At 41.0% G+C, this 14,751-nt stretch overlaps 1 protein-coding gene across 2 annotated transcripts in view; it reads left to right on the plus strand.

Annotated features, from left to right (window-relative positions):
- The first annotated feature begins 2,943 nt into the window (after positions 1-2,943).
- Positions 2,944-14,751, plus strand: part of LOC106701650 (fibrous sheath-interacting protein 2-like) — a 73,153-nt gene continuing 61,345 nt past the window's right edge. The window contains exons 1-8 of one of the 2 annotated variants that reach the window (XM_070365737.1): positions 2,944-3,351; positions 3,732-3,857; positions 5,690-5,851; positions 6,572-6,661; positions 6,866-7,005; positions 8,082-8,223; positions 8,858-8,965; positions 9,380-9,527. In XM_070365737.1, coding sequence (XP_070221838.1) covers positions 3,253-3,351; positions 3,732-3,857; positions 5,690-5,851; positions 6,572-6,661; positions 6,866-7,005; positions 8,082-8,223; positions 8,858-8,965; positions 9,380-9,527 — 1,015 coding nt within the window. In that variant the 5' untranslated portion in view covers positions 2,944-3,252. The remainder of the gene's footprint in view (positions 3,352-3,731; positions 3,858-5,689; positions 5,852-6,571; positions 6,662-6,865; positions 7,006-8,081; positions 8,224-8,857; positions 8,966-9,379; positions 9,528-14,751) is intronic. The other variant, XM_070365738.1, reaches the window with a different exon arrangement.

Genomic DNA, 14,751 nt, shown 5'->3' on the forward strand with positions numbered 1-14,751 from the left:
GTCAAAGCTATGGTTTTTCCAGTAGTCATGTATGAATATGAGAGTTGAACTATAAAGAAAGCTGTGCACTTGAGAATTGATGCTTTTGAACTGTGGTGTTGGAGAAGACTCTTGAGAGTCCCTTGGATTGCAAGGAGATCAAACCAGTCCATCCAAGATGAGATCAGTCCTGAATATTCATTGGAAAGACTAATGCTGAAGCTGAAACACCTGATGAGAAGAGCTGACTCATTTGAAAAGACCCTGATGCTGGGAGGGATTGGGGGCAGGGGGAGAAAGGGATGACAGAAGTTGAGATGGCTGGATGTCATCACTGACTCGATGGACATGAGTTTGAGCTCTGGGAGTTGGTGATGGACAGGGAAGCCTGGTGTCCATGGGGTCACAAAGAGTCAGACACAACTGAGCGACTGAAATGAACTGAAGAAGTGGAAGCAAGCTAAATGTCCACTAATGGTTGAATGGATAAAGAAAATGTGATAGAGACAGATACACTTAACAGACTATTATTCACCCTTTAAAAGGGAAGAAATCATACCACATGCTTCTACACGTATGAACTTTGAAGTTATTATGCTAAGTGAAATAAGCCAATCACAAAAGACAAATATTCCTTGATTTCACTTATATCACTTATATAAGGTATCTGTAGTAGTCCAATTCCTAGAAACAGAAAGCAAAATGGTAGTTCACCAGGAACTGGGACAAGGGAAGAAAGGAGAATTGTTTAATGGGTACAGACTCAGGTTTGGAAAATGAAAAAATTCTGGAGATCTGTTACATAACAATTTGAATATATGTAACATTATTGAACTGTACACTTAAAAATGGTTAAGATGGTAAATTTTATGTTATGCATTTTTAGCACAATAAAAAAGATTCATGAAAGAACATGGAGACAAAAGTACAGATTCCCGACAAACCAAGTGCAGTCTCAGCTATTAAGATATTTACCATCTAGTGAGTTCCTGGACAGCAAGAACTATGCTCTACTCACTGTTGTATCCTCAGCATCCAGCACAGTGTCTGGCAGAGCAGGCACTCAATAAATGTTGGCTAATCTAATGTAAGGTGCCTACGTGCTAAGTCGCTTCAGTCCTGTCTGACTCTTTGCAACCCCATGGACTGTAGCCTGCCAGGCTCCTCTGTCCATGGGATATTCCAGGCAAGAATACTGGAATGGGTTGCCATTCCCTCCTCCAGGGCATCTTCCCCACCCAGGATCGAACCCACACCTCCTGTCTCCTATATTGGTAGGCGGGTTCTTTACTTTACCTGTACGGTGGGTTCACCACTAGCTGGGAAGCGCTGATAAGGTAGAAACTATAAGATAGAAATAGAAGAGCGAGAAAGGAAGGACAAGGAGCATAGAGAGATGAAGAGCCCAAGACAGGAAAGACAGCACTGAGTCCTGGAAAAACCAGTATGTTCTAAATGAGACTAGGGGAAGGATATGCCTAGCGGAAGTGGTCGGTCACGGGATCTATAAAGTGGGCAGATGTATAAAGCCAGTCGTCTGGTCTTAGTGCAAACTATACAATTACTCAGAGGCACGTGTTGAACAGAATCATAGCTCTTTGGGGGTCGGGAAGAATTAGAAGAATTACAGGCAGCTATCCAGAGACAAGGGCTTTCCTAGTGGCTCAGTGGTAAAGAATCCACCTGCCAATGCAGGAGATGTGAGTTCGATCCCTGAGTCGGGAATATCCCCTGGAGAAGGAAATGGCAACCCACGCCAGTATTCCTGCCTGGGAAATCCCACGGACAGAGGAGCCTGGTGGGCTCAAAAGAGTCGGACACGGTTTAACGAATAAACAAGAACAATACACTGACAAAAACTGATACACTTCTGGCTTAATTTAAATTAGGGCTATTGGTTTCAGGTTGAAAGGTAATGTCAACTGTGGTCCTCCTACACCAAGTCTTTTGGAACACTTCCCCATCTCGCTTGGCCCTTGAGGCTTGGGCTCTGCGCATGCGCTGGAGGCCCCAGGTGGCAGCTAGTGTGGTCACAATGCCCCATCCCCTCACTTGAGGGCGACACGCTTTGGGGAGGCGCCCTTTTAGGACGTCAGCGCGGCAGCCTGGAACCCAGCATTGTGAGGGGCGTGGCCTGGAGGAGCCGTTACCCTCGTGACCACTGGCTGGGTTGCCCAGGCTAGCTACGGGCGTAGAGAGGGAAAGGTGTGCGTGAAGAGAAGAAACCAAGACGGCTTGTGGCACCCCAGCCCCTCACCCCCTGGGGGCTGATGGGTGACCATGGACCGGTACCTCAATAACTGCTACAAGGCTGCCCAGGCCGCCGCCTCTAAGGCGGCAGCCAGCAGCCTAACTGCCAACAGGGAGCTGTGTGACTCTGTGAGTGGGGGCCAGTCGGTGATCTTCCTCCTCTTTCTGGCTCCAGGGCTGGGTCTTGGGAGGGAAGGAGGGCGGGCAGACGAAAGACTATGGGGGAGGACTCAGCAGAGGGGTGTGGGTCCTTGAACCTGGGTTTCTAAGCCAGCCCTCTGGTCTTACTGCAAACTACACAATTACTCAGAGGCACGTGTTGAACAGAATCATAGTTCTTTGGGGGTCAGGAAGAATTAGAATTACAGGCAGCTATCCAGAGACAAGGGCTTTCCTAGTGGCTCAGTGGTAAAGAATCCGCCTGCCAATGCAGGAGATGTGAGTTCGATCCCTGAGTCGGGAAGATCCCCTGGAGAAGGAAATGGCAACCCACGCCAGTATTCCTGCCTGGGAAATCCCACGGACAGAGGAGCCTGGTGGGCTCAAAAGAAAAGAGTCGGACACGATTTAACGAATAAACAAGAACAATACACTGACAAAAACTGATACACTTCTGGCTTAATTTAAATTAGGGCTATTGGTTTCAGGTTGAAAGGTAATGTCAACTGTGGTCCTCCTACACCAAGTCTTTTGGAGCACTTCCCCATCTTGCTTGGCCCTTGAGGCTTGGGCTCTGCGCATGCGCTGGAGGCGCCGGGTGGCAGCTAGTGTGGTCACAATGCCCCATCCCCTCACTTGAGGGCGACACGCTTTGGGGAGGCGCCCTTTTAGGACGTCAGCGCGGCAGCCTGGAACCCAGCATTGTGAGGGGCGTGGCCTGGAGGAGCCGTTACCCTCGTGACCACTGGCTGGGTTGCCCAGGCTAGCTGCGGGCGTAGAGAGGGAAAGGTGTGCGTGAAGAGAAGAAACCAAGACGGCTTGTGGCACCCCAGCTCCTGACCCCCTGCGGGCTGATGGGTGGCCATGGACCGGTACCTCAATAACTGCTACAAGGCTGCTCAGGCCACCGCCTCTAAGGCAGCCGCCCGCAGCCTAACTGCCAACAGGAAGCAGTGTGGCTCCGTGAGTGGGGGCCAGTCGGTGATCTTCCTCCTCTTTCTGGCTCCAGGGCTGGGTCTTGGGAGGGAAGGAGGGCGGGCAGACGAAAGACTATGGGGGAGGACTCAGCAGAGGGGTGTGGGCCCTTGAAGCTGGGTTTCCAGCTCCCAGACCCTCTGCAGTGACTAGAGCTCCCTCTGGTTGAGATTAGCTTTGAATGGAGCTCAGAGATTGGGTTGGTAACAGGGGTAAACAGGGAGGCCTTCAGGTTATCAACAGGGCGGTTTCTTTCAACCCTGAGTGTGTGTCTTTGGTTTATTTGGAGGTATTAGTTTAAGTAGATTGGTCTAAACTAAAATAATAGTACTAGAAACAAAAATAAGGTTTCTACTTATATCTGACAGGCCTCACAAAAAGACCCCATCACAGAGGTCGGAGCCACTGATCTATTAGATCTTCCTCTTGGGGTGAAGCTTCCAGTCGTTCCAGGAAGTAATAATGTTTTCTATACTACAAATTTAAGTGAAAAGGTAAACTAACTTTTAATGGTGCTTAAGTGATTTTCTTGACTGTTTTCTGCTTGCTATTAAACTCGAAACACTGCTATTATTTTGCTTTGAGTCAACTTCAGTTTCACACACCAAGTGAAGTTAAAATGAGTTGAAGTATTCAGTGTCTGAACTTAATGATAGAAGGCTTCGTGATAGGCCTCCGCCACCCAATTCAGCCTTATCTCCGACCCAGACCTCAGCTCCGAAAGGTCCGGGTCTTTTCTCCCTGTCCACACATGGTATGATAATTTCTACTTCTGTGCCTTTGTCCATCTGGGTCCTGACACCTGGCATGCTCTCCTCTGCTTCCTGATCTTCAATTTGAGCCATCTTTCAAGAGCTACTATATGAAGCCTTTCCCCAGTGTCCCAAACCCCAACGGTTTCATCTTTCCTTAGAATTTACATTGCCCTTGATCTGCATTCTCTCACTCAGCACCAAAGTACTGTTTTTCTGGTTCAGAGTGCTGCACGCACTGTTTAAGTCCTCTGCCTAACACTCCCCACCCTGTCCTTAGCTGTAGGCTAAGCCTGAAGGAGGTTCGGAACTCTCTGAGTGTGTGCTTTCATCACGTTATTTCTACTTATTTCCTGATTTTACTTATTTCCTTACCATTCTCCTCTCTAGGGTGTCATCAAGGATGCATAGGGGGCTCCCTGGTATTTCTGATACTTGTCAAATATATATGATTTTTTTAAGTTTTATTGCTGGAAAGCAATATAATTTCTCTGTTCAAAACCAATACATTCTACCCCTTCCCACAAATTAACATTCCTAAAACACACTCAAAGCCTATTTGACTAAAAAGTGATAACACTCCTTTTCAGTTTGTAAATGTAGCCCTCTTCATTGGTTTCTTGCTCCACTATCTTCTATTTCCCATATTTACATTGTGTTACTCTTTTATTCACTTGTTAGCTACTTATTTCCTGATTTTTTCCCCATACTTATACTGATTCGCTCTACAATTTATTATATTGATTCCCCCCAAACACATGTATTTAATTATGACCAGGTACTATATTCAACTACCCTAACCACTAACTTAGTGGGATCCTTCTTTATCTTTTAGCAATATCTCCTCAAGGAAGTAACACTATATTTTGCACATTTAGTTGTTGTTTTTTTTTTTTTTTTTTTTTACTCTACCCTTGACCTGGAGAAGGCAATGGCACCCCACTCCAGTACTCTTGCTTGGAAAATCCCATGGACGGAGGAGCCTAGAAGGCTGCAGTCCATGGGGTCACTAAGAGTCGGACACGACTGAGCGACTTCACTTTCACTTTTCACTTCCCTGCATTGGAGAAGGAAATGGCAACCCACTCCAGTGTTCTTGCCTGGAGAATCCCAGAGACGGGGGAGCCTGGTGGGCTGCCGTCTATGGGGTCGCACAGAATTGGACATGACTGAAGCGACTTAGCAGCAGCAGCAGCACCCTTGACCACCTTGTAAGGTGAAGCTATGACAGGTAGATGGTAGCAGAGTTTAGACTAGAACCACAGTCTCCCAATTTCTTAGGCCATGCTTCTTCACCTGACCTTGCTGCTTTGTGAACTACAATCACTTTAGCAGAGTACCATGGAAACGGAATTTAAAGGTCTTTCATATTGATTTAAATGCAAGTGGAAGAAAATTACAGTATTCTACTGTCTTTTTTTCAGATCAGCCCATTGTCAGTATTCTCTCACTTCAGATTCTTCTTGCATGTTTTATTTTCAATGAACAGCCTAATCACCTTAACAAATTGAGATTTAAAAGTGTGATTTCATTCCTTTTACATATGTAACACTTTTCAATCTGTGTGTTTGCAGCTTTATCAGCCTACTTCTGACTTTAACCTGTTTGATCCTTATTGTCGCCTTTTACAAACTGACTATAAAAGCCTGCACGATCCACATTTAAAATCATACTATAGGCGAAAAGATATCTTGAGGAGATTAAAGAAAGGTGGCTATATCACCAGCAATAATAAGGTGGGTTGAAGTTTGCTTCCAGTTAACCAGCATAAACCCATGGTCTTGATATAAGCTTGCTTCTGTACTTCACTGGGAACCTGTGTCAACTTTTAATTGAGCAATAAAGAATACCTGACAGAAGACTAAGTGAATTACTCAATATTTGAGTAAAGAGAAATCAGATGGCTGTTTCTAAATAAAATTGTTCCCACTTGATCATTTTTCTTTGATAAAAGCAAAAGATAAATGCCAAATGATTTGAATATGTAAAGACATATGCATACACATTTATTTATGCATTTTCTCTCAGCTGTATTATTAGTGCCTTTCCTTTGGCTCTAAAAGTATTAATAGCACTGTATACCCATCAAGGGATATTTTCAATACCCTTTGAGAAGACTAGAGACAAAATGGAAACCTAACAGAATACAGCTTGATAGAATAAATTCTTCTGAAAGTTAAACATCATTATTATACTGATATTTTAATAACATTTATTTTGTGTGAACCATATTATTGAAGTAATATTATTTAGGTAGACATTTCCTGGTGATACAGCCACCGTAGAGAGATATTGCCTTCTAAACTATTACCAAAATGTGCTGTCACTAGCCTTGATCCCAAAATTGTTACTAAAATGAATGTTCTTATGACTCTTTTCTCTGGAAAGTTTCGTGATTGTTACAACTTTTTTGTAACATATTGTTACAACAAATATTTATATATTTGTTTTTATAGGTTGTATGCACCTTGAAGGAATTGAATAAGTACAGGCAGTATCTCACCCGTTTGAAATTAGACTCCGAAAGAAACTATGTAAGAGAACAAGTAAGTTAAGTGCTTGAATTTGTTTTATTTGAGGCCCGTAAGAAAGTTTTAATGTAGGTTGTGGAAGAAAGACTTAAATGCAGGTTAATTAACCATTTGTAAACTACAGGATGTTTACCAAGCCCAAAACATGAGAAGTCATATCAAAGGACAAGGTTATTTCTGGCCAATATAAACACTGTACTTCTTTTTTTTCCCTCCCAGGAAATGATTGAAAAACAAGTAAATAAATTGTATGAAACCAAGAGAGCCTGTGACCGTCATGGCAGTACACAGTTCCAAGGTTGGCTGTTACAAGAAAATAAACGAACAACTCCAGACCAAGAGCTGTTGATAAAGCAAAGGTATGACCAAAGTTAATGCATATTTTTTGTGGACGTATTGTGGACTCCAGAAAACTGTAAAAGTACTAGAAATAATTGAAAGCAGAATAATTTAAAAAGTATTAGACACAATTTAACTTCCTATAGTCTTCAATGTGGACTGAAAAGAAAGGAGATTAAGAGATAGCAGGGATTGGAAACTTTGATACCATAGCTAGGAAAGAGTTTCTACCTGAGAAAATGGAGTCATGAGGAACCCAAGAGGTAAGACAAACTGATATTTGAAGAACAATTCCGAAGTACAGCTCCCTGAGCTTGGGAAACCCAAGTTCATAGTAGTAGAGGGAAAGGTGTCATTAGCACATTTCAAACTTAAGTTTAAGGAAATTACTGCTGGATAAAACAGAGAGAGTTGCTATAACTTCATCTGATGTTAATATAAACAGGTGTTACCCCCCCAACCAACCATGTATGTTCATTTAGCTATTACTCACACACATTCAATCGTATTATTCAGCGGCTGAGCCCATGCCCCAGGAGGCAAATGGATGAGTTATAGTTCCTTCTCTTTTTCCTTTATCAGGGGTGAGGGCCAGTTCCCCATCACCTACCTCTTATATTCCATGGATTCATGTCAAGCCAGAATATATACTGATTCACCAAAGTGGCAGACTGGCAGTCTTCAGGCCTGTCTACACATGAGAGATTGTTCAAGGACTTGACAATGACAGAGAGGCCAATAGCCACTTATTTTTTAAAGAAAATTCAAATATACTTGTTTTTTGAAGTCAGTCCTTAAGTTGACTTCAGCCGTCTTTGGAAACTCATGTTACAGAGCTCCTGAATTAGGACTAATCTCTGTATAAAATGCTTTAAATCAGTCTGTTCTACATTTTGCCATTGTCCTGACCACAGTAACAGTCTGATGAGTACATCATGGTGAGTTGGTGGATCACGTTAGCTTAAAGAACTCTACATTCCTGTAGTTTAAGAAATAAAAAACAACCCAGAAGGTGGTTTGGGAATATCAGAGTAGATAATACCATCATAAGGGAAACACCCAGTTTATCTTCCCTTAAATTTTCACTTTTACTTAGATATTTAGATATGATTAGCTTGGAATTAAACAAGCTTGAACACACGGCAGAAAAGCAGAACGTACTCCGGATAAAGGAAGAAGAAAGACGACATCGGGACCACGTTAGAAGAAAACTTAGTCTCTGGAGACAAACTGAAGAAGTGAGAAACACCAAATTATAAATATTGATGGGGAAATTATGTGTGATTATTTTATTTATAAACATTTTTAGCAGTCCCACCATATTACCTGAAGTTATTTCAGGTCTAAGAAATAAACCACTGCTTTAAAAAATCATAATTATTTTAAAATAATAAACTGCTATTAATCTTGTATCACCATTATAACAGACAAGCTTTTTACTTAACATAGTGAGACTGATACCACAAATTACATACCATCATAGTATAGACACACTTCATCTGCTCTTAAAGTTTTAGAATTTAACTAGTGAAAAATAATCATGTCTGTATTCTCACTCCTCAATGCTCAGACAAGGCTATTTGTTCAGGCTCTCTGTCAGAATACATTTAAGGGCAACATATTACATATAATAATTCCTCAAATCTATAAGAGAAAATCACCTTTCCAGCATCTTTTGAGATCTACCTTTGAAGCATAAGCCCATTCTAAAGCCAGTGTAAGATTTTCATTATGGTTGTCCAAGTTCCTATAAGGGTCTTAATTTGACCTAATTTGCTTATTGATCAAAAAAAAAAAAAAAAAAAGAAAGAAAGAAAGAAAAAGATTATAAAAGAGAAGCCCTGCTGACTACCATGACATTGTGCTCTTTAGGAACGGAAAACAGAAGAAATGTTACTGCTGTCAAAGATTGGAGAAGAAGTAAACAGAGAAGCAAGATATGAAGAACAACGTAAAAAAGTCAAAGATGCTCACCGTAAGGTAGAGTGACCTTTGAACAATAACTTGGGCTGTTTTGAGGAAAGGGTTTTGCTAATTTTGATATTTTAAAGTGTGGATTTTCAGAAGTGACTTAAATTCACAAGGATAGCTATTGATGGAAAGAGCCAGTCTGGTCTGAACCTGAACTTTAAGTGCTGGTCTACAATGGGACCAGTCTCCAGAAAGTAGGCAATGAGTTCAGTTGGACCTTGTTATTAAAATACATTCTTCAAGCTGGACAGCAAAAGGAAACTTACCTTTATTACCTTCCTAGCTCTGTACTCTGATTTTAGAAATCTCAAGAAAGAGGGCTTCCTTCAAATGTACCATCATATTTGAAGTATCTGTTATACATTTCCAGTGGCAAGTTGATATTAAATTTTAAACACTGAATATATATTTTTTAATATTTAGAAAAAAGCACAACTCGAGAAAAAAATCCCTTATTATTTACCAAAAATGCAAAGGAATTACCTTCAGAGAGAAGGATCAGAAGAAAATGTATTTGAAAACAGAAGTCAAGATGAAACAGAAGATGAGAGAGAAACAATAAAAGACAAAGGTAAGTAGAATATGCATAAATATTTATTATCAGTGGCTTTGTAAAAAACCCGTCTATGTGCTAATATAGTGAGGTGACAAAGCCCTTGCAAAGAGAAATTCTAGAAGCTCACACTTACAGGCACTTCCCACTTACAGGTCAAGTTGTAGAGAATGTACAGACAGCCACACACATTCACACAATATTGTTATGTTACAGACATTATAACAAATTACACACTTCTGTAAAGTGGCTCAGCAGACAAGACTGCCTTTACTAGGAGTTTAAAAAGGAGCCAGTAGAGGAGACAGAACAACAACAAAAAGGGAAAGAGACAGTTATATATAGATAGAGAAAATGAGCCAGTAAGACAAAACATTACCCCCAAAACAGACTGAAACAAAGAGGGAGACAATGAATGAAAAATAGAAGGAAAATTTTAACTGAGGTCCACTAAGAAAAGATTATACAAAACAGTAAGCTAGAAAGAGAAAGAGAAAAAAAATTAAGTAGAAAAAAGGAAGAGACATTTAAAATATCCTAAACAAGAAATAGAAATAGAAAGAACAAAAAGGTTGAGAAGGAGAAAATATGATACAAAAAGAAAGAATGAAATGGAGATATAAAGAGGAGGAAAGTGAATGAATGAAAAAGAAGAATATTAAGCAGAAGAAGCTAGTAAGAAAATATACATGCACGTGCGCGCGTGCACACACACATACACACACACACACACACACACACCATGAGGGAGTGGAAGGAGACAAAGGCAAAGAAACAAGAAAAAAAGACAAGGAGTATGAGGAAGAAAAGCAAACAAAGAAGACAAAGAGTGAAAGAAAGGGAGCAAGAAAAAGACACACAGACAAAACTAGAGAAACAAAGCAGTAGGAGGAAGAGAGAGAATAAAGTTTAAAAAGGATATGTGAACAGAAAAAAGTAAAAAAAAAAAAAAAAAGAATGTGAGAGTGAGAAAAAAATTTGAAAAGAAGCCAGTAGGAAAATCTAATACAATTTGGGCAGGGAGTAATAGGGGAAAACATGAGAAGTTAGTAGAAGAAAAAGAGAGAGACTTAAAAAGGAGATGCCAATATGAAAAAGCAGTACATTGAAGATAGACTGAATGGAATAAAAGGATCCAGTAGGAGAGGGAGAATAGGAGAAAAGGAAAATATTAACATTAAAAAGGAGGAAGTTAAAAAGTCAGTAAAAGAAAATAAAACAAAAAATGAAAAAATAAAAAAGGCAAAGAAGGAAATGAAAAGAGGAGAAACAGAGACACAGAGCAAAAGGGAGAGAAAAAGTATAGTACAATAAGGAAAGAGAAGGATTTCAAAAGTTACAGAAGACTAGCATTAAATAAGGGGGGAGGGGAAGGTAGAAGGGAGGGAAGATGGATAGATGGAAGGCAGAAAATATGAACATACTTCAAAAAGGAAGAGCCAGTAGCCAGTAAGAAAAGCAATACAGGAACATAGAGAGAGAAACCATGGAAGAAAGAGAGAAGGGACAGAGAAAGAGAGAGAAAAGAAATATAGAAAAGAGGTAAATAGGATGAGTTTATAAAATAGGAGCCAGTAAAAAAGGCAGGACAAAAAAAAATAGAAGGAAGGAAGAGAGAAAGGGAGAAGGAAAGCAGACAGTTTGAAAAGAGAAGCCTGTAAAAAAAGAATAAAATAAGAAGAAAGAAAGGGAAGAAGGCAGGCATGCAGGCAGGCAAAGAAAAGAGAAAGCAAAAGAAAAGGCATGAAAAGGAGCTATTAAAAATGGGAATAAAGGAGAAAAGGAAGGAAGGAAAGAAAAAAATTTTAATGAATAAGTTATAGGAAAAAATAAAATGAAAAGAGAATGTGACTGTGCGAGAGAGAGACTTCAAAAGGAGTCAGAGGAATTAAAAAAAAAACCTGTAAAATAAACATGATAGATAATAGATAGGTAGAACCAACTTTTAAAAGAATAAGCCAGAGGGCTTTCCTGGTGGTCCAGTGGTTAGGACTCTGTGCTTCAAATACAGGGGGCCCAGTTCAGTCCCTGGTCAGGGAAGTAGAGGCACATGCCCCAACTAAGGGTTTGCACACCACAGCTAAAGACCTCACACGCCCAACAAAGCCCAAAGACACCACAGGCTACAACTAAGACCTGCTACGGCAAATAAATCAACACTTTTTAAAAGAGTAACCCAGAAATAAATGAAAGTACAAAACAAGACCGCAGATGAGAGAAAGAAAGAAACGTTTCAGAAGAGGAGCCCTCAAAAGTGAGTTTAAAAGGAGCGAGAGGGATGGGGAAAGTGCCGGGGGAGGGTGAAGGAGGGAGAAGGGAAGACAAAAAATGTAAAGCAAAAGGATCAAAGGCAGCAAGTAAAAGACAAAGAGAATTAAGTCAGAAAACAAAGAAAAAGAAGGTAAGTGTTTAAAGGATGGGACAGTAGGAAAATGTAAAATAAAAAGAGGGAATGTGATTGTATAAGAGGCTTGAAAAGAAAGAGTAAGTAAAAAATTCAAGTACAATTTGGGGAAGAGGGCTGTTTAAAAAGGAGACTTCCGAGGGGGCTTCCCTGGTGGCTTTAGTTCAGTTCAGTTCCGTCGCTCAGTTGTGTCCAGCTCTTTGTGACCCCACGGACTGCAGCACACCAGGCCTCCCTGTCCATCACCAACTCCCCGAGTCTATTCAAACTCATCTCCATTGAGTCAGTGATGCCATCCAACCATCTCATCCTCTGTTGTCCCCTTCTGCTCCTGCCTTCAATCTTTCCCAGCATCAGGATCTTTTGAAATGAGTCAGCTCTTCGCATCAGGTGGCCAAAGTATTGGAGTTTCAGCTTCAACATCAGTCCCTCCAATGAACACCCAGGACTGATTTCCTTTAGGATGGACAGGTTGGATCTCCTTGCAGTCCAAGGGACTCTCAAGAGTCTTCTCCAACACCACAGTTCAAAGGCATCAACTCTTGGGTTCTCAGCTTTCTTTATAATCCAACTCTCACATCCATACATGACCACTGGAAAAACCATAGCCTTGACTAGACGGACCTTTGTTGGCAAAGTCATGTCTCTGCTTTTTAATATGCTGTCTGGGTTGGTCATAACTTTCCTTCCAAGGAGCAAGCGTCTTTTAATTTCATGGCTGCAATCACCATCTACAGTGATTTTGGAGCCCAGAAAAATAAAGTCTGACACTGTTTCCACTGTTTCCCCATCTATTTCCCATGAAGTGATGGGACCAGATTGCCGTGATCTTAGTTTTCTGAATGTTGAGCTTTAAGCCAACTGTTCACACTCCTCTTTCACTTTCATCAAGAGGCTCTTTAGTTCTTCTTCACTTTCTGCCCTAAGGGTGGTGTCATCTGCATATCTGAGGTTACTGATATTTCTCCCAGCAATCTTGATTCCAGCTTGTGCTTCATCCAGCCCAGCGTTTCTCATGATGTACTCTGCATATAAGTTAAGTAAGCAGGATGACAATATACAGCCTTGACGAACTCCTTTTCCTATTTGGAACCAGTCTGTTGTTCCATGTCCAGTTCTAACTGTTGCGTCCTGACCTGCATACAGATTTCTCAAGAGGCAGGTCAGGTGGTCTGGTATTCCCATCTCTTTCAGAATTTTCCACAGTTTATTGTGATCCACACAGTCAAAGGCTTTGGCATAGACAATAAAGCAGAAATAGATGTTTTTCTGGAACTCTCTCGCTTTTTTGATGATCCAGCAGATGTTGGCAATTTGATCTCTGGTTCCTCTGCCTTTTCTAAAACCAGCTTGAACATCTGGAAGTTCACGGTTCCTGTACTGTAGAAGCCTGGCTTGGAGAATTTTAAGCATGACTTTGCTAGTGTGTGAGATGAGTGCAATTGTGCAGCAGTTTGGGCATTCTTTGGCATTGCCTTTCTTTGGGATTGGCATGAAAACTGACCTTTTCCAGTCCTGTGGCCACTGCTGAGTTTTCCAAATTTGCTGGCATATTGAGTGCAGCACTTTCACAGCATCATCTTTTAGGACTTGAAATAGCTCAGCTGGAATTCCATCACCTCCACTAGCTTTGTTTGTAGTCTTTTAGGACTTGAAATAGCTCAGCTGGAATTCCATCACCTCCACTAGCTTTGTTTGTAGTAATGCATCCTAAGGCCCACTTGACTTTGCACTCCAGGATGTCTGGCTCTAGGTGAGCAATCACACTATCATCGTTATCTGGGTCATGAAGATCTTTTTTGTACAGTTCTGTGTCTTGCCACCTCTTCTTAATATCTTCTGCTTCTGTTAGGTCCATACCATTTCTGTCCTTTATTGAGCCCATCTTTGCTTGAAATGTTCCCTTGGTATCTCTTATTTTCTTGAAGAGATCTCTAGTCTTCCCCATTCTATTGTTTTCCTCCATTTCTTAGCACTGATCACTAAAGAAGGCTTGCTTATCTCTTCTTGCTATTCTTTGGAACTCTGCATTCAAATGGGTATGTGTTTCCTTTCCTCCTTTTCTTTTGGCTTCTCTTCTTTTCATAGCTATTTGTAAGGCCTCCTCAGACAGCCATTTTGCTTTTTGGCATTCTTTTTCTTGGGGATGGTCTTGATCACTGCCTCCTGTACAATGTCATGAACCTCCGTCCATAGTTCATCAGGCACTCTATCTATCAGATCTAGTCCCTTAAATCTATTTCTCACTGCCACCGTATAATCGTAAGTGATTTGATTTAGGTTATACCTGAATGGTCTAGTGGTTTTCTCCAGTATCTTCAATTTAAGTCTGAATTTGGCAGTAAGGAGTTCATGATCTGAGCCACAGTGCAAAAAGAATAGAAGGAACGTTTGGGGGGAAAAGAGAAGAAAGAGCAGTTTTTTAAATGAAGCCAGTAAGAAAATCAAGTAAAATTCTATGTGGTGTGTTGCTGAAGTACAGCTAAAGTGTAAAAACCAATAAAAAATACAGTGAAATGAAGATAGATGATTTGATACCTAGATAAACACATAGGTATAGGTAGGACTGTAAAAAGAAGCCAATAAAAAAAGACAATACAGAAAAGAAAAGCAAGAAGAAGTAAAGAAGAGTGTTTAAACACTGGAGAACTGAGAGAAGAGGAAGGAAGGGAAGGAGTAGAGAGGCTGCTATGACAGAGGGAACAGGCTGTTAGAGGGAGAAAGATAAGAAGGAGAAAAGTAATGAAGACCAAAGGAAAAGAGGGTGGAGGGAAAGTGAGGGGAATATAGGAAGAAAGAGGAGGAGAGAAGCAGTGGGGAAAAGCAAAGAGGAAGGAG

This window comes from Bos mutus, chromosome X (genome assembly GCF_027580195.1).
Source record: "Bos mutus isolate GX-2022 chromosome X, NWIPB_WYAK_1.1, whole genome shotgun sequence".
Lineage (NCBI taxonomy): Eukaryota > Metazoa > Chordata > Mammalia > Artiodactyla > Bovidae > Bos > Bos mutus.